This window comes from Mandrillus leucophaeus, unplaced genomic scaffold (genome assembly GCF_000951045.1).
Source record: "Mandrillus leucophaeus isolate KB7577 unplaced genomic scaffold, Mleu.le_1.0 Scaffold765, whole genome shotgun sequence".
Taxonomy (NCBI): Eukaryota; Metazoa; Chordata; class Mammalia; order Primates; family Cercopithecidae; genus Mandrillus; species Mandrillus leucophaeus.
The window spans coordinates 516,374-539,607 of record NW_012108308.1 but is presented as its reverse complement, the minus strand read 5'-3'; the positions used below and the strand labels follow the sequence as shown (position 1 = coordinate 539,607).

Sequence of the window (23,234 nt, the reverse complement as noted above, 5' to 3'; positions counted from 1 at the left end):
TTCTGGCTCCTCTGTCCATTAGCTGTGTGACCTTGGCTTGGTTATTTAACCTCTCTGAGCTTCTGCTTCCTTTTCTCTAATAGTTGTACCCAGCTTCTGGGGATTGTAAGGATTCAGCAGAGTGTTCACCAAGCCCAAGCTAGCAGCCTGGCACAGAGTGAGCACCCAATTGATAGTGCCTGTGCCTGCCTCCTCTGGGGATTCTTATTTTTGTTACTTACAAGAAGGTTCCAGCAAGAGGTACAGAGTCAGGAGTCGGACCCTGAGTTTGAGTGCCGGTCCCCAGACAAGTCATTTCATCTAACTTCTTGGGCCTCAGTTTTTACAGCTGTGAAGTTGGCAAGCTGTGGCCTTGGCCCCCTTTGTTTGGGGGATGGGGGGACAGAGAGGACAGGTGACAAAGCTCACAGGTTGCAAGTGAAATGGAAATGGCTGTGCACACATGGCCCTCTCCTTGCTCTGTCGTCTCATTGGGCAGGCAGGTTACTATGACCAGAAAACACACTCCGGTTATGAAAACAGCAACTTAAACCAGCCTCCACCAGGTCCCACGGGAAGAGACTGGGAAGGCCGGAGGAAGGAGCAGAAAGCCCAGCATACCAGCAAGAGCAGGAGTCCCAGGCCAGCCCACCCCACAGGGTGACCCCTGGCCCCCCAGCCATGGGGGCTACGCAGCCCATCCTCTTCCCCGATTTCTTTCTCCCTGTCGTCCTAATCGCTGTCTGACATACTGTGCATTTCCCACTGTGTTCTCCAGCAGCCTGTCTTTCCCAGGTGGAGGGTGGACTCCACAAGAGCAGCTATTTCGTCTGTTTTGTTTGCCGCTGTATTTCCAGGTTCTAGGATGGTGCTGAGCTCACAGAAGGTGCTCAATAAATACTTGTTGCACCCACTTCCACCTCAGCATTGGTGAGACCCCCGGGCTCCCGTGAAACTCCAGAGACGACCTTGGTCTCTGCCCCGGGTGGGAAGAGGCAGGCCAGCCTCAGTGGGAGCTCCTCACGGACCTGAGAACACACAGCTCCTGTGAAGAGGAGTGTGGGGTGGGGGGGTTTGGCGGGATGGTAACAGGTCCTGGAAAACCTCCCCTGGTCGCGGGAGCTGTGTGATTGGACATCTTAGAGATGACAAGGGGCTCCAGAAAGAGCCAGGCCTAGGAGCCTGCCGCGCTGGGTTCTAGTCCCGGCTTCTGCCTGAAAAAGTATCTGGGACCCTGAGAAAATCATGCCTCCTCGGGGCCTCAGTTTTCCTTGTCTCTAAAACGGTGCTAACAACCTTTGCCGTGCTTCTCGCATGTGGGTATCATTTAGATCAAAATATCTCATGGAGTGAGTCCGAATGTTACACAAAAGCAGCCCCCAATCTTTTCTGGAACAAAGCAGGGTGTAAGTAAATAAATACTGTACATATGTAAGACATTATCATTACAAATGGCATTTTTCCCACCAAGCTATGGGGAAAAAAAAGGAAAACAAAACAGAAACCAGTTCAGTATGGCGCGAAGGATTCTCATTAGGATTTCAGGAGGCCTGAGTTCTGATTCCAGCTCCGTAGGCACCTGATAAGGTGAGTGAGCCTGAGCGAACCACCTCCAACTCCCTGCCTTGCAGCCCTGGTAGGGAATCAAACAGATGTTGGTTTTAGAGAGGCTTTGCAAGTTCTGCCAGTGAAGAATTAACAATAGAATGTTCCCTCCTCTCCAAGGCAGGGGGTCTGGGATGGGAGAAGGGACTCAGGCAGGTCTTGGTTTAAGAGTCTCACCTGCCATGCAGCCTTGGGTAACTCTCTTCCCCTCTCTGGGCCTCAGTTCCTCTTGTGAGGTGTGAGGTGTAGAGGCTTACGGTGGGGGGAGTGAGGATAACGGGCCCCAGGGAGGGGGGTGCCCAAACAGGGTGGGTGAGGCCAGAGCAGACCAGTGGGGCCTGAGCCAGCTGCCGCAGAGCAATGAAAAGCTCTTAACCACACAGAATTGTTAACAGCTCCCAAATCCTGTTGTACCACAGGCTTAGAAAGGCTTAAACTGTTAAATGCATAAACTTCCTCAATAAACGGGCCTCTCTTGCCAGATTCTGAAGCCCAGCCAGATGAAAAGGCAGTGGCCGGAGGGCGGGGAACTTCCCCAGCTGTTTATGGTCCTGCTGGAGTGATCTGGAGGCAGCCCGTGTGCTTTCAGGGTCCAGATGAGCCAGTCTGGGGCCAAGAGCAGACAGTGCAGGGCTCTGGGGTCAGATGGCCTGGGTTCTAACCCTACTTCTTCCTAGCTGGGTCATCTGGAACTTTTCCCCCCAATTTCCTCTTCTGTGAAATAGGGATGACCTTACCTAACCCTATAGGGTGACCAAGGGCCAGTGGATACTGCTTGTATCAGAAGAAATCAGGAGTGGAAGGCACAAAAGCATAGACCTGTCTCTGCCACCTAAGAAGGGTGTGATATTGACCAAGTCTCAGTTTCCTAGTCTGATGAGAGGACACAAGGAGGTGACTGGGCAGGAGCGGCCCACCCAAGGTGAGCATTTGGTATGTGCGGTGTGGGACAGACTGGGGGCTCTTCTCTCTGGCCAGAGGTTAGCCAGGGTTGGGGAGCCTCCTTCCCTGAGGCTTCCTTACTCCCGAGCCTTCATCCTGGGACGGTGTTCCATCCTGCCTCATATCTCTTGATAGGAAAGCACCTCGTCATTCAAGGCCCAGCCCCAGGTCTCCTCCTCTCCTGAGAAGCCCTCCTCGTTGCCCCAGTAGGGTCAGCCCCCTCCTTCCTTTGAGGTCCCACAGTCCTAACCATGAGCCCCTTCGCCGGTTATCTGCCAAGCTCTTCACTTCCACCATCTCGGGGGGTCCTCCGTCATCTGGAGGTAGGCAGGCCGGGGCGTAGTGTTTCTATTTCCCAGGTAAGCAAACTGAGGTTCTTTCTATCACACCCTGCTGGCCGCTCTGCATAGGGTCTACAGGATCGGGACTCAATGACCAGGTGGACAAGACATGGGCCTCAGGTATAAAAGGTGAGTACATTCTGGCATCCGTCCTCTTCAGGTTAATAAGTTGTCCCAGCAAGCTACAGAAAGCCAGGTGCAAATTCTAGCTTGGCTACTTAGTGGCTGTGTGGCCTTGGGCAGCTTGATGACCCTCTCTGGGCCTCAGTCTCATCATTGGTAAAATAGCTAATAATACCAACAGAAGTTTCAATAAGATAATGGAAGCATAGCATATACCACAGTGCGGGACACACAGGTGGCACCTTCCACCTCCCTGTCTCGGGCCTCCTCCAGGCCTCTTAGGACTCCCCTCAGTCTCTGAGGGCAGTAGAACTGAAACCCTGGCAGCCCTTCCACCATCCTCCCTTGGCCAAGAACATCTTTCTTCTGCTCTTCCCTGGATGGCTGAACCTTGTCTGGGGATAAGCAAGAGGCCAGGGTTTAAAAAGAAAAAAATCACCATCATTTCCAATCATTTCTTTTCCTGGACTAATTGCCCTTTTAACCCTTGGTTCTTCTCATCCTCCCAAGCCCTGGGAAAATGGCTCTTCCTCCAGGAAACCTTCTTGGCTCTCTCCCCATTCCCTCCGAAGCACCCTGAGTCTAGTCATGGATGGAGCTCTCTCCTGCGCCCTAGACTGGCAGCCCCAGGGAGGGTACGGAGGGCCTTCAGCATCTGGGCAGCTCCCACACCTGGCCTAGGGACTGGTACACAGCAGGTGTCCTGGAAGTGGTATTTGAGTGAAAAATGAATGAGCTGTTCTGAAGCCCAAATTGTCCCATACTTCCTACCCAGACCACTGGGAACTTGAAGACCAGAGAGAAAGAATCATCTCATGTCCTGAGATCCAGAACCTTCCATTTAGCTGAATCAGAGAGGAGAGAGGATTGAGGTGACTGACCCCCGCCCTTCCCAGAAGCACGTACTCTGGCTGCCTCCGGGCCTTTTCCACGTCCTCCTCACCTGCCTAACTCTTGCTCCTCACTCAGCTTCCACCGGAGTGGCCCATCTTCCTGGAGGCCGTCCTCTGATCGCCTGTTCCTGGCTAACGTTCCCCTGGATGGGCTGGGTGCCTCCGTCTGCTTCCACAGACCCTCCCCGCCTGCTCTGCTTTCTTCAGCATGACCCCAGTCCCCCTGCACCTTCACTGTCTGTAGAGGTATCTGTCACCATCTCTAGGCTGGGTGGGCCTTGGGGACAGGGGTCATCATGGCCATTTCCAAGGCCCCCTAATGCCTGGCACATGACACTCAACAAGTGTTAGCTTCCTCGTCCTCTATGAAGACATCATTGAGCCCTCCAAGAAGCAGAAAAATCAAGAGCTGAATGATTTCAGTGGATGTCTGATGGATGGATGTATCATAGACAGACGGATGGATGGATGGATGGATGGATGGATGGACCAATGGATGGATAGGAAAGGGGAAGCTGGGGAGGGTGTAGAATTTTTCCCATTTTTAAGAGCAATGGCTTGAATTGCTTGAGTACACTGGCCATGGTCCCTATCCAATTCCCTTCACAAAAGGCTGGCCTGTGTGGTCTCAGTCCTGGCCTGAGCCTGGGGGTCTGCCCGAGTTTTCTGTACCCCCTCCTTTTCCCTCAACTGGGTGTCTCCACCCTGTCCTTGAAGAGAAGCAGCAGAATTTTCTGTGTGGAGGTCTAGGCCTCCCCTCCCACCCAGCACTCCAACCCTCACACCCTTCCCCAGTCAGCATAGCACAGGCTGCCAGCTGGCGGCCTCCCTCCCGGAGCCCACCCCATTGACCGCACCCCACCCCCGCAGACTCCCCCAAACACATCTGAGCCACTGGTCCAGCCTCTGTAAGAAGGGCTCGAGCTGAAAGCAGGGTGGGAAGGAGGATCCAACTCTGAAGGCCCAGAAAGGACCCCTGGCCCCTCCCTCCCTTGGCTGGGAAGCACAAGATTCTGGAGTAAAAGAGAAAATAAAGCCACAGGCATAACATCTCATGCTGGAGAGCATGCCAGCAAACAGGCACTCTCAAAGGCAGCTGCTAGGAGGGTAACTCGGTCCAGCCTTTCTGGAGGGTAATTTGGCCATGTTAGTCAAAAGCTGTAAAAAAAAAGTGCATGCCCTTTGACCCTACAATTCCACGCCTAGAAATGTATCCTACGCAAATAGCAGCAGCCATGCAAAAAGACAGAGAAACAATGAGGCTCACCCCAGCATTTGTTTAAGATAGTGAAATACTGCAAGCAAGCTATCTGTCAATCAACAGAGCAGTAGTAAATAAGTTACGGTACATTTATTCTATGGGATCCCAAGAGCTTCCCCACAATGATGTTATAGCTCTAACATGATATGCAAAGATGTCCACAAAATATTATTGTCAAAAATTCTCCTCCTGGGCATGGTGGTTCATGCCTGTAATTCCAACACTTTGAGAGGCTGAGGTGGGAGGATCATTTGTGGCCAGGAGTTCAAGACCAGCCTGGACAACATAGTGAGATACTGTCTCTCTGAAAGAAAAAATAAAAAATGAAAAAATAAAAAAAAAATCATGTAGTTTAAGCAGGAGTCCATTTTTTCTTAAAACAAAAAATTAATATGTGTAAATACACATAAATCCACCTGGAAGAACCTATACCAGTTGGTTTCACGGTGCTTATTTCTAGATGATAGGATTATGGGTGATTTTAGTTTCTTCCTTTTTGCTTATCAGTAATTTCTAAAGATTCTACAAATAACCTGCATTGCTTTTGTGATAAAGAAAAGTTATTTTTTCCTCAAAATAAAAAGCTAACCAGGAAAAAAAAAAAAGTTCACAGGCAAAGACAGTGTTCATACAAGTCCTTAATCTTATTTTTATAACACTCTTCTGGGTATTTTCTCATTTACTCTGTATAACAGGCCTCTGTTTATTCTGTTTTGCAGATGAGAAAACAAAGGTTGGGAGAGGGTCAGCTGCTCACCCAAGGTCACACAGCTAGCAAGAGGCAGGGCTGGGGTTTGAAAGCGGGTCCCTGAAGCCAAGGTCAAGGAGAGGCCGTGAGCTGGGGAGAGAGCAGGAGCTGCACAGCAGGGCAGGGCAGACAAGAGGGAGAGGCTGGGAGGAGAAACCCAGCAGCTGGGAACTGGGGAGTCTGAGCTGGAGCCAGCGAATCAACATGTGCGTGCAACCACCCTGGCTAGCAGCCCCTCTCCCCATCCAAGCTAAATATTAAAAATCCCATGACGCCTGATAGCATCGCAGCAATCATGCTCACTGCGGAACTGCCTCCAGATCCCTCACAGATGCGGGTTGGCCACTGCGAGAGAACACAGCAAGGTCCCCAAAGAAGGCTAGGTTGGGGGCTCCTGCTGGGCTAACGGAAGTCGGGACTGAGGTGGGTAAGGAGAACCAAGGAGAACAGGGATCTGGAGACAGGCAGACTTGGAGAAACTGAGGCAGGGGCACATTCAAAGTCACACCTATCATACACTGGAAAGAGTCAGAGAAACAGACTTGGGTGCAGGCGGCTGATGCAAAGAAGGCATTCCAGGGACACCTTCTGCCACTCCCAGCAGACCTGCTGGCGGGAAGCCCCAGTGGGGACTGGGGTTGGGGAGGGAACACGGCTCTTCTAAAGCCTTCCAAGATGCCCAGTCATACAAGATGCCTTCTTCTTCGTGTCCTCAAAGCACTTTGCCTGCATGGACCTCATTTGTGGCAGGACCATACTCTGCCTCGTTCCCTGGGTGTCTGAGTCCTCTGCTCACCCAGGAGCCACTTCAGACCAAACCCTGAGTGTCAGGGTTTCTCAGGGACCCTCTGCCTGGAATGCTTTCCCCTAAGCCTTCTCAGGCCCATCAGTTCAATGATATCTCTTCCGGGAAGCCCTTCCTGAAGCACGGCCACTTTCTCATCTCTATTGTTGCACAGTTCTTACCCCCTTCACTCATCACAGTCTGCAACTAGTTTATTGATTTGCTCATTGACTTTTTCTTCTGTCTTCTCCTATCCACCCACTCAGACTAAAAACTCTGGGAGGGCACTGAATGTGCCTGTCTTGTTCATTTCCGTATCCGACTGCACCTGGAACGTGTCTGGCTCATAGTGGGTACGCAATACATATTTGTAACAGGGCTAAATGGCCCACAGAGGTTATTCAAAACATGTGTGTTGAATGGTTGGCTTCCCCAGGCCCCTCCCCTCTCCCACTGTGCCCTGTACACAGTAGGCACCAGAGGAAGTTGGTGAGATTGAATCAGTTTAGTCCCCATCACTGTATTGGGAACTAGTAAGCCTTTGTATGCCATCACCGCCCACACCAGGGATGGTGGCCACTCCCTATGAAGACTCCCCCATTCTCCATCTGCCAAGAAGACTTAATCCAGCCTTATTTTCTCTCATTTATATTAACAAAGCAATGGATGTTTTCCTATTAAATTATATCTCAATAATAAACGCATCTTTTCAAACCACATCTTCTTAGAGATTCTGCTAATGTTCCGCTGCCCCAGCGGGGACGATCCCTGAGGTGGTGTTGGGGCTGGGCTTGTGTCCTCTCTTTGGCCTTAGGTCCCAGCTTGGTCCAAACATGTGTTATCACATCGTGTGTCTGAGCTCATGGTCCTGGTACCGAATCATCAGGCAGGGCTGCTTGTTTAAAAATGCTGATTCCAGCTGGGCATGGTGGCTCATGCCTGTAATTCCAGCTTTTGGGAGGCTGTGGCAGGTGGATCACTTGAGGCCAGGATTTTGAGACCAGCCTGGTCAACATGGTGAAACCCCATCTCTACTAAAAATACAAAAATTAGCTGGGCATGGTGGTACACGCCTGTAATCCCAGCTACTCAGGAGGCCGAGGCAGAAGAATTGCTTGAACCCAGGAGGCGGAGCTTGCAGTGAGTTGAGACTGCACCACTGCACTCCAGCCTGGGTGATAAAGTGAGACCCTGTCTCAAAACAAAAAACAAAAAATAAACCCTGCTGATTCTTGGCCCCCCATCTCAGAGCCACATTCCCCGACCTGGGGGAGAGGTTTGAGTCAGACCTAGAAACCTACACTTTAACCAACTAACCAGGTGACTCTGATCCACAATAAAGATTGAGAAGCCCTAAGCTAGAGGACGAGAAAGCACTTGACCAATGTTACTTGAATGTGAGCTGGAATCACCATTCCTACACGTCCTGCTCCAGTGGGGCCAGTGCCTATGGGGCTTGGCCTGCAGCAGCCTCACATCTGGGTGACAGCAGCACAGGCCACAGCAACAGCTGGTGTCCTTCTGGGTTCCCTGAGCTCATTAATCACACCCTGACTGGCCCCCACTCACACTCAGTGGATGGCTGAGCTGGGCTGGGGCCTTGGGGAGGCTGTCAGGTACAGGGGAAGATGGGTGTGGTAGGGAACCTGGAAGGGAGCCAGGGCTGGGCACACCTTACCCCTGCCCCACCTTGCACCCTCACCATCTGCAAGGAGCAGCTCTGACTCTGAGTTGGGTGACTTGCTTTTAATGCAAAGAATATGGCAGAAGTGGTGAGATGTCACTTCTGGATTAGGTTATAAAAGATTGTGGCTTCTGTCTTGGGTGTTTGCTGGTATTCTCTCTTGGCTCTCTCACTCTGGGCAATGTCACTGCACGTGCAAGAGGCCCATGTGTTGAGGGACAGAGTCCTGCCAAGAACCCTGTGAGTGACCTTAGAAGCAGACTCCTCCCTGGTCGGGCCTTCAGATGAAACCGCAGCCCCAGGCCACACCTTGAGTGCAACCTCACGGGAAAATCTGAGCCAGAAGTACCCAGCTAAGCCACACCTGGACTCCTGACCCTCAGAAACTATGAGATAATGAACGTTTGTTGTTGTTTAGAGACAAGGTCTTGCTCTGTCACCCAAGCTAGAGTACAGTGGCATGATCATAGCTCACTATAGCCTCAAGCGATCCTCCCACCTCAGCCTCCTGAGTAGCTGGAACTACAGATGCACACCACTACATCTGGCTAAATTTTTCCTTATTCTTTCTTTGTAGAGACAGGGTCTCACTATGTTGCTCAGGCTGGTCTCAAACTCTTGGGCTCAAGCAATCTTCCTGCCTCAGCTTCCCAAAGTGCTAGGATTACAGGCATGAACCACCACACCTAACCTGTTGGTTGTTCTAAACTGCTAAGTCTTGGAATAATTTTTATGCAGCAACAGGTAACGAATATATCTTCTCATCTGAACACCCTGCCTGTTGCAGTTCTTCCTACACCCCTCCTCCAGCCCTTAGCTATGGCCATACCAACCTGCCTCCCTAATGGGCCAAGTTGATTCACGTTCCCAGGCCTTTATTCATGCAGCTCCATCCTCCAGCATTCCTGGGTCACCCACCCAAGACTCAGCTCCAATGTCACCTCCTCTGTGAAGCCTTCTGTCATTTTCTGTGCCCACTGTAGCCTGAGCAGTTCCTATTAAAACAAGTCTAACACATCACACCTTTGTACATTTATATGTCTGTCTCCCCTGCTAGACTCTGAGCTCCAGAAGGCAGAGCCACAGTCTGATTCTTCTCTGTACTGCCTGATGCTCAGCATAAGGTCTGACAGAGCAGGCTCAGTAAAAGTTTGATGAATGAACGGACCATCAAAAATGAGTGGCTGGTTTCCCATTCACTTGTTCTGCCACCCACACCCTGTCTCACCACTGCCGTCCCCCAAGGTTGTGCACTTTTACACCCAAGGACGTAAAACCAAATTTGTTATCTTCCCCAAGAAACCAGCCCTTTTTCCTAACTTGCCCATTTCTTTCCTAGAACCATCACCTTCCTGCAAGCTGGAATGCCCTGTTCTCTGTGATTCTTCCCTCTCCTCCCTTTCCATCCTGTCTTCCCATCCCATCCCTTTCATTGGCAAAACATCCTTTGATCTTACCTCTCCTCTTCCCCAGCACTGGTGCACGCCCCACTCCAGGCTGCCACTGTCTCTTGAGATGACAACAATGGTTCCCCTATAGGCCCCCTCCTCCTGTCTCTGGCACCCCCATCTGTCCTTCTAGGTATCTTGAAAAGCTGCCTTGCTTATCTCAGAGGGCTAGAGGGAGGAACCACAGAGCTGGTAGATTTAACAAGCATTTTATCAGGTTGAGGATCACTGCAACCATCCCCCGGCTAAACTTTCCCTGGCTCTCCAAGGACACTGGATTAGGGTCCAAACCTTTAGCCTGGCATCTGAGGCACCCCAGGATCTGGCCCCAACCTCTGAATCCAATGGGGAATGCAAGAGGACATGACACAGGCAGCTTCAAGTCCCCTACACCCCCAGCACCACCACTGCAGTTCACAGGCTGAGCACCTGGGCTTTGTACACATCCTGTCATTTAGTTTACATCTATTAAGCACTTCCTGTGTACTAGAAACCATCGCAAGTACTTTGCATGCATCAAGTACCTGACTCCTCACACCAACCTAGGAAGGAGGGTTTTACACTTGGCCAAGGTGATACTGCTAGTGACTGGCAGGGGTGATTTAACCCAGGTCCTTCAACCTTCACAGCCTTCTTAGCACCAGGCTGTACCTCTCACAAACTTCTCGTGTTTGCAGACCACCTTCACGGTTCTCTGCCGTACTCAAACATCACTTACACTTACTTAATAGTTCTCCTTAAGCTAACTGTGTGGCATGGTGGTTAAGAGGGTGGGTTTTGGAATCCCAGATCCTCTACTTAGTCTCTGCTTCAGCTCTCTGAACCTCAGTTTCTTCATATACAACAGTACTCTCTGTCACAGGGTCCTTGTGAGGATTAAACGAATTAAGTCACAGAAGTGCTCAGCATATAGTACAAGGGGGAGTCGTGGGCCTGGCTCACGGTAAAATCGCACTTCTCCATCTCTTTGAATAGGAAGTAACCTTGTGACTTGCTTTGGCCAGTGAAATGCACACAGAGGTTACGGCGGGGGTGCATCCCAGGTGGAAGCTTTAAAGCCAGTAATCCATCTGCCACACTCCTTCCACCGTCTGCCCTGTGGACGGCAACATCCCGAATGGTGGCGCTCCATCCGTTTGACTCTCAGAGGGAGGAGTCCCAAGCTGATCCACAATGGATATGGAGCATTAAGGGGAGAAATAAACTTGTATTGTTTCGTCACTTCAGCATTGTCCGGTCTATACTGACAGAGTAAAAGCTCAAAAAATGTTACCTTATTAATACATAAATGTTACTTATTATAACATACGTTTTCTTAAAAGGGGAACCATATCACCTTTGTAAATGAAGAAAAAGACACCACTTGACATACTCGTATGATGACGTAAACAAAAAACCTTTATCCTACGCCAACCCAGATCATCTGGAATACCACCTGCAGGATGTGCATGGATCGTTTTCAGGAAGTGCGATATTCAAGTGCCTCCCTCTAAGAAGCTGAGCGATGGTTGCCAGTTTGGAAAGCCTGGCCCTAGAGTGCCTCATGGTCAGCTCTGAGCTTTAGAGGCCAGGCCCAAGTCTGCAGCCCGAGTCTGCAGTCAAGACCAGTTCTATGCATTTGCAGGGGCACGTGCCCCGCCCTGGCCCTTACCTCGGCAGACGGTGCCATTCTCAACGGCCTCGAAGCCTGCTTTGCACATGCAGCGCCCGATGGGCACCAGCCACTCGCCGTCCCCGTTACAGTAGAGCTTGATGGGCACATCCACCTCTTCCGCATTGGCGATGCAGCTGCCCCGAGCAGCCACCAGCGATGTGCTCTCAGCTCCCGACAGGGTTTCCTGGAAGATGGCGCCATTCTGGATGATGCGGGGGCACTTGCGGTAGAAGACACGCACGGCGATGAGGGACATGCAGCCGCCATAGTCCTGGAAGGCCAGGTAGAAGCCGCTGCGGGACACAGGTCCAAAACTCCGTACCTCGGTGTTGATTTTCATGACGCGGCCACCCAGGTCCACCTGGGAGAAGCTCTCATCGGCTGCAATGGTATCCACCTTCACCCATGGATTCTCCATCCAGTTGGGGAAGGTCTTGGTGGCTGAGTCAAAGTCAGCCTCATAGTAATAGAGGTTGAAGGTCTCCTTGCAGGAGCCAGGCACGCTGGGGATGCTGCTGCAGTCACGCACCGAAAACTTCATCTCCACGTGGATGCGGTGGGCGCCACGGCGCCGGATAAACTTGGTCCGTAGCCAATTGTTCTGGCTTGACTCAAACACGTTGCACACCTGGTACGTGCGGATCGTGTTCATGTTCTCATCGTAGCCACTCACCTCTTCCCACTGTGGGTAAAATGCTCGTCAGGTGGGGAGGTAAGGGCTCAGCCCCAGCACACACTCAGTCTAAGGTGGAAGACACAGACTCTGCCTTAGGGAATCCTCCAGTCTAATGGTGAAGACATCAGAGAATTCCCAATCTGATGGGGGAGACATGCCAATCAGGTGGGAAAGGCACACATCCTTCTCTTGGTATTCTGCTAGCTGACAGGGCAGACGTGGCCCTTATTGTCAGTGGTACACTAATCTGATAAAGGAGACAGGGACTCTGGCCAGGAAGTTCCCACCTGGAAGGGGAAAATAGGGAGAACCCTTCCCCGCTTACGGAATTCTTTCTGATGAAAGTAGACACAGCTTTGTGGTTGGGGGGTGCTACCAGTCTGATGGAGGAGACAGAACCTCTGCCCTCGGAGAGCCCCCTGTCTGATCAGGGAGAGAGAGCCCTTGCCCTTGGGAACTCTCAGTCCGATGGAGGAAGACAGTCCTCATCCTCAGTGAACGCCTAGGATGATGGGGAAGACAGGGTCCTTCCCCATGAGAACAGCTCTGCTCTGGGGCTTTCGGCTGCTAGAATTTGCTCTCGGGTACCTGGAGGGAGGCCGCCCACCCTCCCTGCCTGGGGAAGGTACTCCCGTACCCTCTCTGGGGCAGCCTGGGATCTCACAAACCCAGCAGAGAGGTGCCAAGCCTCACCGCTGCAGGGCGCTGGGCCCAGTGGTGGAAAGTTCGGGCGGGAAGGGCCTAGGGTGGACCCGGGTTATCTCCTCACACTCATGGAGCAGGCTCGTTCCCACTGCTGAGCCTTTTGCACACTTCTGTGCCCTCCTGGAGCACCATCTCTGGTCTCCTCTGCACCAGGCTCTCTGGCTGCTGCTGTTTGCATTCACCAACTTTCCCAAGGGCCTTCGGGAATAGTCTCCCTGCGTGAGGGCCCAGTACACTCAGCCCTCTTGGGCCAGTGTCAGTGGGACTGAGAGCTTGCTGAGGGCAGCCACCCCTCCTGTCCTTCTCCTGTGTTCCCCTTGGTGTTGGCTGGCTTCACCTGGGGTAGACCCAAAGGATCCCCAACAGCAGAGTCCCCTCTCCCATCCACGTCCGGGGCTGGGCACCCTAACAGAATCTCATTTCTTTGGTGTGATTATCACACATGGTCTATACGGTTAGACCACTTTTACAGAAGGCGAGGGAGTAGAGACCAGAAGTGAGGTCACTTGGCCCAGGCCACACAGACCCAGAGCTGTTCGTGTGCTTGCCCGTGCTGCCTGGAAACACAAGGACCCCAAGTGTGCCCCAGGAGTCCCGGGTTCTAGTCCCAGCTCTACTAACTTGATGAGTGGCCTTGGACAAGCCATTTCTCCCTCCTGGGCCTCCAATTGCCAAATGTGCCTGTGGGAGTGGCAGCTGATGGAAGAGGTGTCCCCCTCAAGTGGGTGTCCTTTATCCTGTGCCACTCAGATTCCCTGGGCCAAGTCTGTGCGTGTGGAGCAGGGGCTGGCAGCCTGGGGAGGGTCAGGTGCGATGAAGGGTGAGTGCACACAGGGAGGGCAGGTCTGGAGCTGACTGGCTCAGCCTCTTCTTCAACGGCGACTCTGAAGCTCCCTACATTGCATTAATTTTTTTTTTTTTTTTGGTGGCACCATGTGACAAAGTCAGTCCCTTGTTACAACCGCTGCTCTTCTTCAGAACTTAATTAGAACACTTAATTAGAGCACTCTGCCTTTCTCCCCTCTCTCTAATTAACATGCGGAGGCCCTGCAGCCTAAACACCCCAAATAATTGCGTCCGGGGGCCCTGCAGCCCAGCCTGGCCTCATTACTGGCAGGGTGGGGCTGTGGGCCCAGCCGCCTTCGCAGATGGAAAATTGGTGACAAGAAAGAGCCACAGAAAGCGGCCTGACCCTGGGGCCCTGCCTATTGAGAACACAAGCCTGGGGGGTGGGAGGAACGCAGTTCCCTGGGGCAGCAGCTGAGTCCCAGCGGAGCAACCGGGGTGGGGGGAAGGGAAGGGCTGGGTTGTAGAGTCCAGAGCCCTCCCCAGAGACCACGGGGATGAGGGATGAATATTCAACTTCATGACAATGACAATGTTGACGATGATTATAGCTCTCTTGACTGGGAGCCCAATCTATGCCAGGCATTGTGTTAGACACTTTGCAGGAAAACCTCACAACAGTCTTGTGAGGTCTAAGACATCATCACCATTTTATAGAGGAAGAAACTAAAGCTCAGAGAGATTAAGGAACTGGCCCCAAATCACACAGCTGGTGAGTGGCAGAGCTAAGACAGATTTTCAGGACTATCTGACCCCACAGCCTGTAACTTATGCCAGATTTTGCTCTTGGAGAGCTCACAACATAGACCCCAGGATGATAAGAGCCAAAGGATGGGGAGCTTTGTGTTATGGGGACCCAGAAAGCGGGCAGAGAGGGCTCAGTCATAGTCCTGAATATAAACCTTAGCCCCTCACTTATTATCTATAGGGCCCTGGGCAGGTGGCTACACCTTGTTGAGCCTCAGTTTTCTCATCTGTAAAATGGAGATAATTCCTCTCTATGGGATTAGAGATGATGTGTATAAGGGTGCTTAATACAGTATCTGACATAGAGTGGGTACTCAGGAAATGACAGTTCACTTTCTTCATCTGTAAAACGGGGGTAGTGCGAGCACCTACTTCTCAGCCTCGCCCTAAGGATTCCACGGGATAAAGGCTGAAAGCATCCAGCCTGTTGTCATGGTAACTGGCTCCATCAATGGTAGGGGATCATGGCTCCATCAATAGTAGGAGATTGGGAGGGTGGGGCTGAGAGAGGCCTGGCTCTGGGCCCTGAAGAGGGAGAAAGGGGTTAGAATATGAGGGGGCATTCGGGCCCTGCAGCAGGGTTTGAGGGATCCTGGGGACCAATGCAAGGTTTGGGGACCACTGACTCACCCCTGATGGAGGATGCACCATCCAGCCCAGCTCAGCCGTCGCTGTAGTGGAGTCCATTAGCGTTTCTGTGGGGGAGAGCAAAGAGTCACCGCTCCGCCCCACCTACCAGGTGCTGTCAATCTCTCTGTTGGGCCCTCATCCTTCTTTACAGAGAGCTCCGCCTACTTCCACTGCCCCAGTCATCTGGCTCTAATTCTCCAGACTGCTCTTGGTTTAGACTCCGCCTCTCTACTCCATTATCCCGCCTACCCCCACAGCCTAGCCAATCATCTAATGCCACTCCTCTAGGCCCCACCCCTCCAGGCCAAGTCCACCCTTACATCGTGGTCAGGCTCTACCTCTCAGCCAGTCTAATCCCACTAACCTAGGTACTGTCCTTCCCTTCCTTTTCTGGACGGGGAGGGTCTTACATCCACTAAACCTGGGGTCTACTGGATGGGTTTCAGAGGGTCTGCCACTAAACTCTTGGGTCTTGCCACTAAACATCAAACTCTGGGGATCTGTTTGCTTTTCAGCATGCATGAAACTCTCAAAAACTGGAACTTGGGCCTTAGACGGGCTGTTCTTGTGTCCCAGCTGAGACCCCCCAGTTTCCCCTCCTTGCCCCTCTGGCGCACACATCTTGTCAAGACACTCTCCCTTTCTCTAGAAACCTGGAGTCTTCCATCATGTTCCTGTGGCTGAGGTCCCTCCCCCAGGGCTCAGGTAACTCTGCCCCCAGGACAGGGTCCTGGGAGTGGAGAAGTGTTGAGAGCAAGCACTGCACCCAGTAGGGGCCAACTGTCACATGGCCTGTGGGGGTTCAGGAGACACATCAGCGTCTGGGACCATCCTGAGCCCCACTTGCCTCCCCCAATTCCAGCAGCTGCAGGGAGCCACATGGCCTAGGGGGGAAGAAGAGCCACATGGCCCTGGAGACCCCCATTCTCCCCAGGTCAGGTTCAGGACCCCTCTCTTCTACCCCTTCCTGGCCTCTTTGGCTTCCAAACACTTTCTGAATGGAATTGCAATACACCGAATGAATTTAAATGAACCCCTTTCAAGCATTCATTCGACAAAATATCCTGATGCCCATTATGTACCAGGCACTGCACTGGGCACCCTGAGAGAGAAAACTGTGGCTAGCAAGACCCTACCATGGAGCAGTTCCTGGTCTGGCAATGGAGATGAGGTATGAATATAAATAGCTATGAGACAGTAGGGGGAGAGACCTAGAAGGTCACAGTGACACCACCTTGCTCGGTGAGAGTGGGTAAGAGGTATGCTTGCTGCCATGCTCCAATTCTGTGCCCAGGGCAGGCATCACTCATCAATTCCTATACTATGGCCACATGATACTTCTTGCCACAGTATTCCAGGAAACAAATATAAACCAGAGATGCTGTCCCTGGCCCAGCCCAACTGCCTCCTTTCGGAGACAGGGCAACTGAAGCACAGGGGTGAGAAGGGGCTTCCAAAGATTGCACAGGAGTTGGCGGCACAGTGGGAAGTGCAGGTGTCTTGCCTCCTAGCCTATAAACCTTTAGGCACTTCAAACAATTAGTTTAATGGTCTGGGCTAAATGACAAGGACCAGGAGATTGGGGCTGTGTGCCCAGTGTCCAGGCAGCTCAGAAGTTCCAAATGGCAGATAATTAGGGCTTGAACTATGGCAGGGGTGGTGGGGATAAAGGGTGGGGACAGGAGGAAGCATTTGGCCAGAGGTGACCCCAGTCAGACCCATGAGCTGACAAGAGAGGATGCAGAAGTGTCCCCACAACCGCCTGTGGCTTGTGTCCCTGTGCACTGGCATCCCCGTGACCGCCTGTGGTCACTGTGTCCCTTTCCACTGGGGGCTGGCACAGGGAGGGGGTGTGGGGTAAGGGTGCCAGGGACGGTGGAGCCAGTGCCAAGGGCATCTTTTTGATGGCAAATTGGAGGGAAGTTCTATTATGCAGCTTTGGAGCTGAAAAAAGGGTTCCTTTTCACACTCCGAATGCTACAGATTTTTCTTCCTGGAGAGAACAAGGGCTGAACTTTTAACCTGTTTTCTCTCATCGGCCTCAGCCAGAGACACGCCAAGCCGGGCTCTCTGCCTGGGCCCAGGGAACAGCTGCTGGGAGCTGTGTCGAACAAGGCAGAGGAGAGACTCTGCTTGGGACAAGAAGAGGGTCGGGCGGGGGAGGCAAGCCCACCAAGCAGGTGGCCCCATCCCTTGGCTAGATTCCTGGGCTGACCCAGAGGCCAAACACTAGAGGATTCCATGGCTCAGAGAAGGAGGGGCCGGGAACTGACATCTTCATCGTACGGGTGGAAACTTGGGCTCAAGGAGGGCAAATGGCTTGCCAAAGTCACACACTAAAAGTTGGTGCTCAAACTCTGGGCTCCCAAGAAGCTTAGGGTGGGGGGCCCCACAGTCCGCCTGTGCCTTCTACCTGTCCTGGCCCAAAGCAGTGGCCCAAAGCATTGGGAGGATCTAAGAAGGACTGGAAGTAAATGGACTGGCTGGTTTGCAGACACAAAGGAAACACGAAGGAACATGAAGTTTGCAGATCCCCTTGGGAGGAGGTAGAGGGCCGGCATCTCCTCTGCTCCCTTCTCCAATGCCACTCCTGGCTTTGCCTGGAAGCCTGGCTCTGGGAAATCTGTCACCCCTCTGGGTTGTAGCAGGAGGCAGCACAAGCATGCTCTCTCCCCAACCTGGTCTTTTGCTTTTCAATTTTAACACCTCCCTCTACCTCTGCACAAAAGGCAAACGAGCAGAGCACACAGACCTGGGCTCTGGAGGTCACAGAGATCTGGATTCTAACAGCAGTTCTGTCCCTTCCTTGCTTGGTAACCAATATCACTTGCCATAAAAGGAAGGAAAATAAACACAGACTATTACAAATGAACCTTTTGAGGCGGGCAGATCACTTGAGGTCAGGAGTTTGAGACCAGCCCGGCCAACTTGGTCAAACCCTGTCTCTACTAAAAATGCAAAAATTAGGCATGGTGACGCATGCCTGTAATCCCAGTTACCTGGGAGGCTAAAGCACGAAAATTGCTTGAACCTGGGAGGCAGAGGTTGCAGTGAACTGAGATTGCATCATTGCACGCCAGCCTGGGTGACAGAGCAAGACTCTGTCTCAAAAAACAAAACAAAACAAACAAACAAACAAACAAAAAACAAATGGACCTTTATTTGTTTTATCTCTTGTTAAGTCTCAGTTTCCTCACCTGGAAAACGGCCAAAATACCTTCCGAGTCTGGAAGTATAGCAGCTTGGATCCCAGCACAAAGTAGATCCTCACTTAGTAACAGCTGCTGTCTTTAGATGGTGTGCAATGCTTTTTGGCACACCCAGTGCCTGCACACACTGCTTCCTCCTTTGGGCTTATTAGGTGGCCCCTGAAAGTGAAGGCAGGCCCAAGAGGCTCCAGCTTAGTCTGCCTGCCTTCCCCCACCTCCCAGATACGCCTGCCAACATCTGACAAGCATCAGTCTCTTGCTCCACGGCCAAAGCCTCCATGGAGCCCATCCCAGTCCATCTGATGCTGCTTTCCCTGGGGTGCCCTGAGTTTTCTCTTTGTTCCTCTCAAATCAAGCACAAAAGTCAAACTCTGTTCTCTGGGGAATCTGGAGTTAATAGTTATTGCCTCAAGAACTTAGTGGGTTCAGGAAACCAAGCTCTGTTTCCACCACCATCACGTCCTTTTTCCACCCTGTAACACACCAGACGCCTCCCCTCCAATCCCAAAAACCTACAGAGGGAGAGAACTCATGTCTGCTGAGATCCTATTAGGAGCCAGAATCTCTCACCAACATTCTCACAATAATGCCAAGAGGTACTTGATACTGTCCCATTTCACAGATGACCCATTTCACAGATGAGAAAGCTGAGGCTTCCAAAGCCTCGGGAACTTGCCCAAGATCACACATCTATTCCACCCACAAGCTGCCTTCCAGTCAGCTATGAGTAGGTGAAGAGACTGGCCGTCTCACTCTGCACAGACAATGTGGTCTTTTCTCACCCTTGGACCTCACACATACTGTTCCTTCTGACCTTCTCACCTCTACATCTTCTCTGCCTGCCCTACTGTTCGTCTGTGAAGTCTCAACTCAGGTCACCTCCTCTAGCAAGTTCTCTTAAATCCATTCTGCCCCAATGCTCTGCAGCCAAGGGTGTTTCAAGGTATCCCAGCACTTGAAGATATTCTGGGTGGTAACTACCCCTATTTGCTATCTTCTCCCAAAGCTCTGTGGTCCCCTGAGAGGTGGGTGCTGGGTCCTGGTCCTGGGATCCCTAAGACCTAGCACAGGGCTTGGCACACAGGCCTCCTCTCCCCATCTGCAAGGCTTGAGCATATGCCAGTGTTCTGCTCCACTACGGTTGCCCAGGCTTGAGCCTTTCACATAGACAACGTTAATGACTTTAGCCACTTCCACCTACAACCTGTACAATTATTTAGTTACTACTTTTTCTTCCACTTGACTCCTTTTCTTTCTTAAATGCATCTTAAAGAGGAAAAAAACGTAATCATGATTATAAATGGAAAACCAATATCTCTTGCCATAACAGGAAGGAAAATAAACACAGACTACTACAATTAAAAATGTTTGTCTGCAAAGTACCGAACATCATTTCACTTCGCATACTTTGGGAGCTGCTGGGCTCCCTTGAGCTGCCTCTGAAGCTCTGGAAATGTTTCTATCTCTATCCCCACTGTGACGGTGACAATCTCTCATGCAGGGGAAGCTGTTGTCACTGTACACAGATAATTAATCACCACACTATGTGGCTGAGACCACAATGAGGACGTGCGTGGTGTATTGCAGGTTATAGGAAACGAATATGGAAGGAGGGGAAGAAAATGCCAAATTTAGGGATGGCTTCCAGGAGAATGTGATGCCTGCATGGAGGCTTAAAGACTGGGTGAGTGGGGAGTGACTGATGTGGAGTGGGAAGGGCACGCTAGGCAGAGGGGAAGCAGAGGCAAAGGCCAGGAGGTGAGCTGGGCCACAGCGGGGTTTGTGGGAATCAAGCGCTGGCTGAAGGATGGGGCTGGAAGTGGTGGGAGCTGACAGCTGAGCCTGGAGAGGTTAAGCAGGGGCTGCCCAGGTAGCACAGGACAGGGCCATGAAGGGTCAGCAGCTCTCCGAGGCCCCTCTGCTGGATCATCCCTGTCTCTCCACATCCTTGCCAGCCTCGCTGTTATTACCTGCTTCCCACTCTGCCCACTGTGCTGTTTCACCTGCTCTTAGGCCCTCCCACCCTATTGAAATGTCTGGTTCCCAGACCTGGGCTGCTCTTAATGCCCATTTAAAAAAATCCCAATGGATAGATGAAGAAAGAGACTCACAGATTCTTAGCATCCAGGCAAAAGCTGGACCTGGGGCCACCAGCCCAGAGCGTCTTCTTCAGTGTGAAAACAGGGGCCCGGCCATGGGAGTGACTTTGGCGCTACCCCTACTGTCCCCACACCCCCTCTCCTTCCTGGAGGCTGCACAGAAGAAAGCAATCAGGAGGCCCTGACTGCCGGGCTGGGGAGGCCCGATGGCCCCTCTGGCTATGTGTGAACGAGCAGTGTACATTTCAGAAATATTTGAACTTAAAGGGGAGACACACTGAAGTCGTTAGCGTTGGGCTGAAAGGAGGTGGCTGCAGGGGGGCCCCTTGCTTTCAGGCTGGAGCGGGTGGTTGCCCCCTAGTCTCCAATCCACTCCTAGTCAGCTCTGTCCGATCCCCTCGTGGGCTATAATTCTCTAGGACCACAGATGCCGCTTGTCTGCACTAATGACAGTATGTGAGTGTTCCAAAGTCATGAAGAAAGAACTTTCATTAAGCACCTATTGCATGCCAAGCACTGTCCAGGGGCCTCTAAATGCCATTGCAGGCTCAACCTCCAGAAGTATATACTAGTATTAACCCCATTTCACAGATGAGGAAACTGAAGTCAGAGAGGAGAAGCAACCTGCACAAGTGCACACAGGCAGGGCTAGGACTGGAACCCACATCCATCTATTTTCACAACTGTGTTATTTTTAAGATGCCATGGCCATAGCCTTAAAGAACAGACAACACAAAGCAACAAAGTCTTCAGGGCTTGTGTGTGTTTATCTTCTCTCTCTGCATGGGCCTGTGTGAGAATAGCAGGGGGCGGGAGAAGGGCAGCAGGGGAATGGGGCATAGACTGCCCAGGCCAGAATCTTGGCTGTGGCACTCTCCAGTGTGTGATTGCAAGCACGCCAGTTCTTCTCTCTGGGCCTCAGTTTCCACATCTGAAAAATGGGTCATGGTGAGAATTAAATGACACCATGTAGGTGAGTCCTGTTCATCTGATGTCTCCCAGGGCCCACATATAGGGGAGGTCTGCATCCACCTTGTTCACCACTGTACCCTCAACACTAAGAACGAGGCCTGGCACTAGCACACGCATCCATCCTCCACACGGCAGCTGGGTGATGTTCCTAAAGTCCACGTGTGATCGCCCTTCAGAGCTCCTGCTGCCTGAAAGATCAAGTCCTAGCTCTCAACAAGCTACTCGAGGCCCCTGCCAAGCAGGCCAGCTAATTTCCTTCCAGCCAGTCTTCCGCATCTCTCACATCCAGCCATCCAAAATTTCCTCCTGCTTGCAGAAAGCACTTTACCTCCCCGAACACTGGTGACTTGACCCTTCTAGATTTTTCTGCCTGGAATGCCTGGCCCTTCTTGCTTTGTTGGCCTGGCTAACTTCTCTTCCAAAACTGAGCTCAAAGCCTCCTTCTTCCTTCTTCCTTCTTCCTGGCAGCTGTCCTGACTCCTCCTGCTCTGGCTGGGTTAAGTAACAAAGTCATGGTCATTCAATGAACATCTCCTCCACCCGATGTGTGCCAGGCCCTGAGCCAGGCACTGGAGACACAGAGGCAGATCAGCAGGCCCTTCCCTCAAAAAGCTCCCAGACTAGTGCCCGACGTGTGAACTTACTGCAGGGAGAGGCGGAGTGAGACGGCTGGTCCCGGCCAGGAGCCAGGAAACCCAGAGGAAGAAGGGAGTAGCTTTGAGCAGGAAATTTGGAAAGGCATCTCAGAGGAGGTGGCGGGTGAGCTGGGAGGAGAGGGAAGGGCACACCACATACAGGGCCCAGCAGAATCAAAGGCACAGAAGTGTAAGACATCGGGGAAGGCTGGGCAATCATAAAACTGATGACTGGCTCTCAGTGGTGGGCTCCAGGCCAAGCGCTTAGCACTCATTATCCCATTTCATCGTTAACTATTTGTGAAGTAAGTACTTTAGGATCTCCCTTTACAGTTGGAGAAATCAAAGTTTGGAGAGGTTGTTCAAGGTTTCCATGGCCAGGAAGCAGTGGAACTGGGTCTGCCTCGCACCAAAGCCCATGTCCTTAGCCACTGCGCCACGCTGGAGTATCCGTCCCATGTAGTGGGAGCAAAATGCTTCATGGAAGGAGATGGTAGCACAGGACAGGGCATCAGAATGTGGAGGGCCTCTCAAACGTGGGGCTGAGGAAGTTGGGTCTTATCCCACAAGCAGCGGGGAGCTATGGAAGATTCTTGAAGAGGGTAGTGATGTGATCTGCCCTGAGAACCGCTGAGTTACAGAGTGGCCTTGGCAGAGGAAATTAGGCTAGATTTGGGGGACAGCTGGGGGAAGGGTTGAAGCTGAAGATGAACAGACACCTGGTAACCGCACCCACGGGTCTTCACCTACAAATTGACTAGCAGCCTGCAGCCCAGGCAGCAAACCAGCCTGGCGTGAGACCCATGCAGCAGTTGCAAGCCCGGGCTCTTCCCAGCGGCTCCTGCTGTACCCTGTCTGGGGCTGGCGGGGCTGAAGTGGCCTGAAGCTAGGCCTGGCTGGGATCTCATGGCCTGGTAAGGCCAGCCTGGAGGCCTGACCCAGACTGTCCATGGTCACAGCACTCTTTCCACGGTCCAAGTTAGAAATTCCAGGAGGAGGCAAGGACACTAACAAGCTTGGAAGAGTCACTTCACCTCTCCGAGCCTTAGTTTCCTCATCTGTAAAATGGCGATGACAAAATCCTTGCTCTGTATACTTCACTGCATTGTTCTAAAGATCAAAGGAGGCATTGGCAGCCAAAGGTTTTTACAGCATGCGAAGGCTGGACCATACAGAGCCATAGGGAAAGTCACTGACATTGATGGCGGCCTCCTAGGGGCAGGCACTTCATTGATATTGTCTCATTTACATCC

The 23,234-nt window shown here is 52.0% G+C and overlaps 1 protein-coding gene across 4 annotated transcripts in view; it reads right to left on the bottom strand.

The window, feature by feature from the left end:
* Positions 1 to 15,140, bottom strand: part of EPHB2 (EPH receptor B2) — a 149,508-nt gene extending 134,368 nt beyond the window's left edge. For all 4 annotated transcript variants that reach the window (XM_011966581.1, XM_011966580.1, XM_011966582.1 and 1 more), the window contains exons 1-2: positions 15,067 to 15,140; positions 11,460 to 12,144 (exon numbers count right to left, since the gene is read on the bottom strand). In XM_011966581.1, the coding sequence (XP_011821971.1) occupies positions 11,460 to 12,144; positions 15,067 to 15,123 (742 nt within the window). In that variant the 5' untranslated portion in view covers positions 15,124 to 15,140. The remainder of the gene's footprint in view (positions 1 to 11,459; positions 12,145 to 15,066) is intronic.
* Positions 15,141 to 23,234: the final 8,094 nt, after the last annotated feature.